Genomic DNA, 5302 nt, shown 5'->3' on the forward strand with positions numbered 1-5302 from the left:
GTGTCGCGGCTATCCTCTTCGTTCCTCCGATCAACTTCCGCCGCTCTCAGGGTTGTGGGTTAAGTGGTGCGCGGCCACTGAACCTCTCCGTCTGTTCGCATTTTCTTTTCTGCACTCACGCTACAGATCTCCTGCCGTGTCGCTCTTCCCCCCCGTCTTCGCCTGGAGACTGCCGCTGCGGAATGGTTGAATGCTCTCGGCTGCACATGCTGAGCGGGTGAGGCGAAAAAAATATATATCTGTATGCATGTAGTTATGTATGTGTGCGCTTGACTGATGGGGGCTAAGGAAACATTGATGCCCTGCTGCTGCTGCTTCGCAGTTCTTCTCATGCTCACGACTGCATCTCTTTTCGCTGCCGTCGAAGAGGGTATAGCTGAGGCGTCGCTTACGTTCTCGTTCTTTTCCTCGAAAGGGAAAGCCTCTCGACGACCATGCGCGGGCGTGTGGGTGGAGGGTGGAGGGAGGAGATGCCCCCCAGCCTCTAATGGGTATAACCCATCTGTTTCACGAGGAGGCACATGCTGCGCTCTCCTCCTCCTACACCCCTCTCTGGGACACCTCCATCGCTCACGCGTCCACTGCCCTCTTCTCTCCCCCTTTCCCCATTCTCATCGTGTCGTGGCGGACGAGGACAACCGCGAAACGAATAACCGCTTTTCATTTTCTCCGAAACACACACACACACACACAGACACAAAGGAAAGAACGACAAAAGAAAAAGAATACACACCCTCAACTTGCACACGCACACGCGCGTATTCTTCTCACACGTCCTCGCACATCTGCGGGATTCAAAAATTTCTCCACCCCTTACCACTATTTCTGTCAAAAAAAAGCAAATACGAGCACCTTAAGCCTCTCATCTTCTTTTTTTTAAGATATTTCCCTTGTCCCCCCTCTCTCTTTCGCTCTTTCTCCCTTTCCCTCTCCCGCTCTCTTCATCTTTGCTTCTCTCTACCTCTTCCCTTTTTTTTCACGCACTTCTGTGCTCGCTTCAATATTACTATTGCCTCGCCGCAACGTTCATCACTGACTGCCCCCCTCCTCTCCTTTCCCCTCTCCTCCGATTTTTTTCTTTGTGGAACGCTGTTTGGTCGTGGCCCTCTACTGGATCGGCACTTCCTTGCCCCCCTTCTCCTCCTCTTTTTCTCTCTTCCTCTCCCCCTTCTCACGCACTTACTGACGCTTTCCTCTCGTGTCTTTTCGTGAGGGATACCCTTTCCTACCTTTCAGCGTTCTTCTAACGAGGAGGACAAACAGCGCGGGGAGAAGGAAGGAGAAGAGGTAGCCAACAGCAGCCGCAACAGCGGGACGAAAAAAGCCACGTTCACTGTGCCGAGTGCACCGCGCCCCCCTCCCTGTACTCCGGCGGCGAGTGCCATCACATCAGAGACACCCACACCCACATAGACAGACGAGAAGGCCTGAGTGAAACACCTCTGCTGGCTAACACCACGTATTATTATCTGGTGTGACCTCGTGAGATCTTCGTGGTCTCTTCACCCTCTCTCTGTGCTCATCCGTCAGCGAGGAAGAGCAGTGTCGGCAGCGAAAAAAAACAACGACGCGCTAAAGTGACAGACGTGGGCACGCGCCCCGGTAAAACGTTCTCTCCCCTCTCCACGTTCGTGCGCGCTCTTCTCTTTGTGCGTTCCTTGTTGGTAGTGGCCATTCGTCCCCCTCCCCCTCCCCACACACGTCCCGCTGAAGATTTTTCCTTTTAGTTGTCTTACTCTCACTCGCCTTCCTCACGAGCGGCATCTTCCCCGCTGACTCTCACTCAAGTCGGCTCGTGTCTTTCTCTCTCTCGACCCTTTGGTGTCAGTGCAGGAGTTGGGGGACACATTCGGCGAGCCAACACCTTACCCTCGTTTTTCTCTCTCTTCACTTCACTTCTTTCTTCTCGTCTGTGTTGGCGTTGCCCCATCAAAACATTCGCAGACAACGACAGCACAACACACCAAAAAAACGACCACAGCAGCATCCAAGAAGCCTTTGGGGCGTACCCGCACACTCCATCGCTCACTCGTTCACACAGATCTGCACCGCTCTTTTTTTTCGAGCTGCATCGAAGATCCCTCACGAAATAAAGGCGAGCACCGGCCTTCTTCCTCTCCCCCTCCTCCACCCCTCTTTTTCTTCTTGCTACACCCTTTCGCCCATTTTCTCCCGTGACTTTTTTTCTTTCCCTGGCACACTCTTCTCATCACGATGCAGCAGCCTGAGTGGACGCAGGCGGCGTCTGACCTAATGGCCCGCACCTCGGCGGTGGCGCGCAAGAAGGCGAACGGCTACCTCGACCCCGCGCACCTTGCGTACGCCATGCTCGACAATGAAAACAGTCTTGCCTGCCGCGTTCTGCGCAAGCTCGGTGCCGCCTCGCCGAAGGAGGCGCTGGAAGCGCGCGTCGACACTATACCCACGCAAACCCCCACACCGACGCAGCCGCGGCCCAACTCGGACATGATGCGTGTGCTCAACACGGCGGAGCAGGAGCGTGTTGCCCTCGGTGATACCCTGATGGCGGTCGACCACTTTCTGCTGGCGCTGCACGAGAGCAAGGATGTGGGCAGAATCCTGGATGCCGCCGGGGCTGGAAAAAAGGCGATCCGCACCACACTGCTTGAGATGCGCAAAGGAAAGAAGATCACCTCCGACTTCCAAGATGACAACTACGAGTCGCTGAACAAGTACGCCATCGACCTGTGCAAGCAAGCGGAGGACGGCAAGCTGGACCCCGTCATCGGCCGCGCGGACGAGATTTTGCGCACCATTCGGGTACTGTCGCGCCGCACCAAGAACAACCCGGTGCTGATTGGCGAGCCTGGTGTCGGCAAGACAGCGATTGTGGAGGGTATTGCTCAGCAGGTGGTGAGAGGGGACGTGCCAGACACTCTCATTGGCATTCGCATCTTCTCACTAGACATGGGCGCGCTCATCGCCGGCGCCAAGTACCGCGGCGAGTTCGAGGAGCGCCTGAAGGCAGTGCTGAACGAGGTGAAGGAGAGCGACAGGAAGATTATCCTCTTCATTGACGAGATTCACCTCGTGCTTGGCGCAGGCAAGTCAGATGGGGCGATGGATGCCGCAAATCTGTTGAAGCCGCTGTTGGCCCGTGGCGAGCTGCGCACGATCGGCGCGACAACGCTCGAGGAATATCGCCAGTACGTGGAGAAGGACGCCGCCTTCGAGCGTCGTTTCATGCCCGTGCACGTGAACGAGCCGTCCGTTGAGGAGTGCACGAGCATCCTGCGCGGGCTGAAGGACCGTTACGAGCAACACCATGGCGTGCAAATCACGGACAAGGCCGTTGTGGTGGCCGCGCAGCTGGCTGACCGCTACATCACCAACCGCTTCCTGCCGGACAAGGCGATTGACCTGATTGACGAGGCATGCGCAAACGTGCGCGTGACGCTGTCGTCGCGGCCAGCCGAGATCGACGCCCTCGAGCGCAAAAAGCGCCAGCTGGAGATTGAGGAGAAGGCACTGCAGCGCGACAAGGACGCGTCAGCCAAGGAGCGGTTGAAGGCTGTGAAGGCGGAGATCCAGCAAGTGGAGGAGCGACTCGGCCCGCTTCTTGACAAGTATGAGCAGGAGCGTGGCCGCATCGACGAGCTGCAGGCGATGCAGGCAAAGCTGGAGGAGAAAAAGGTGAAGTTGGAGCGGGCGGAGCGGATGCGTGACATGGAGACAGCAGCAGACCTCAAGTACAACGTCATTCCCATCGTTCAGGATAAAATACGATCTCTCAAGGAGGAGATCGAAAAGCAGAAGGCGACGATGCTGCAGGGAACCGTGACGGAGACGGACATCGCCACCGTTGTGTCACGCTGGACCAACATCCCGGTGACGAAGCTGAGCCAGACAGATCGTGAGCGCCTGCTGCACCTGGCCGATCACCTACACCTCCGCGTGAAAGGCCAGGATGAAGCGGTGAATCGCGTCGCGGAGGCCATTCTGCGCTCGCGTGCCGGCCTAGCCCGCTCTGACCGGCCCACCGGCTCGTTCCTGTTCCTCGGCCCCACCGGCGTGGGCAAGACCGAGCTGAGCAAGGCCGTTGCCTCGGAGCTCTTCGACGATGCGAAGTACATGGTTCGACTGGACATGAGCGAGTACATGGAGCAGCACTCTGTGGCTCGGCTGATCGGCGCCCCGCCAGGGTACGTCGGCCACGAAGAAGGTGGCCAGCTGACGGAGCCGGTGCGTCGCCGCCCCTACTCGGTAGTGCTCCTAGACGAGGTGGAGAAGGCGCACCCGAACGTCTTCAATGTGCTGCTACAGGTGCTCGACGATGGGCGCCTGACGGACTCGCACGGCCGCACCGTCGATTTTTGCAACACGATCATCATTATGACGTCCAACTTGGGTGCGCAGTATCTGCACAATATGGGCACCTCACCGAAGGCCTACGAGGCGGCACAGGCGCAGGTGATGAGCGAGGTGAGAAAGTTCTTCCGCCCGGAGTTCGTCAACCGACTGGACGACATTATCCTCTTCCGTTCTCTGGGCTTCGACGAGATGACTGGCATTATCGACCTCATCATCGAGGAGCTCAACGGCCGCCTCAAGGACCAACTCATCCACGTCTCCCTCACAGACGAGTCAAAGCGCTTCATCTTGGAGGCCGCCTTTGATGCGGAGATGGGCGCTCGGCCGCTGCGGCGCTGGGTCGAGAAAAACATTACAACGGAGCTCAGCCGCATGATCATCTCGCAGGAGCTATCGCCGAACAGTACGGTGAAGGTGATTCTCAGCAGCAGTCAGAGAAAGCTCTCCTTTTCAGTGAAGCGGACGGCGACTCGCCCCTGAATCGCGGCGGCGGTGGCGGACTCGGACAGCGCTGACGGTGAGGACGCCGAAGGCAGCCGATGCGCCACCGCCAACGGAAATGGATGGACAAAGCGAAGACGATGTGAAGAGGGGCAGCCATGACCGATGCCGCCGCTGGCGATGCTGCTGAGCAGTGCGAGCATGCCTGCTCTTTGCGCACTCTCCCCCTTCCATGAATAGCACAATGCCCTACCACCCGCGCTGGCAAGAATGCCGCTTCTCCCTTTCCCATTTTATTCTGTGCGGGCGTGCTGCTTATCATTCGACCACGTTGGACCTCTTTTTTCTGTTCGTTGTCGCTGTTTTGCTGCCGATTGCCATGTGGGTGTACACCTCGCCATGGCTCACCAACGATCGAGCGGCTCGAGGGGATTTCCTTTCCTGCACGCCATGGCTGCCGCTCCCTCCCCCCTCTCCCCCTCTCCTCTGAGTCGCTTACATTTCGTCTCACTCGACTTCTCCTCTCCGC

The 5302-nt window shown here is 57.8% G+C and overlaps 1 protein-coding gene across 1 annotated transcript; it reads left to right on the forward strand.

Annotated features, from left to right (window-relative positions):
• Positions 1-2214: 2214 nt before the first annotated feature.
• LSCM1_04423 (uncharacterized protein) lies at positions 2215-4812 on the forward strand (the record flags this gene model as incomplete). Its single annotated transcript, XM_067321932.1, has 1 exon — positions 2215-4812. The coding sequence occupies one exon, from the start codon at positions 2215-2217 to the stop codon at positions 4810-4812; it is 2598 nt and encodes an 865-aa protein (XP_067177027.1).
• Positions 4813-5302: the final 490 nt, after the last annotated feature.

Source organism: Leishmania martiniquensis, chromosome 29, assembly GCF_017916325.1.
Source record: "Leishmania martiniquensis isolate LSCM1 chromosome 29, whole genome shotgun sequence".
Lineage (NCBI taxonomy): Eukaryota > Euglenozoa > Kinetoplastea > Trypanosomatida > Trypanosomatidae > Leishmania > Leishmania martiniquensis.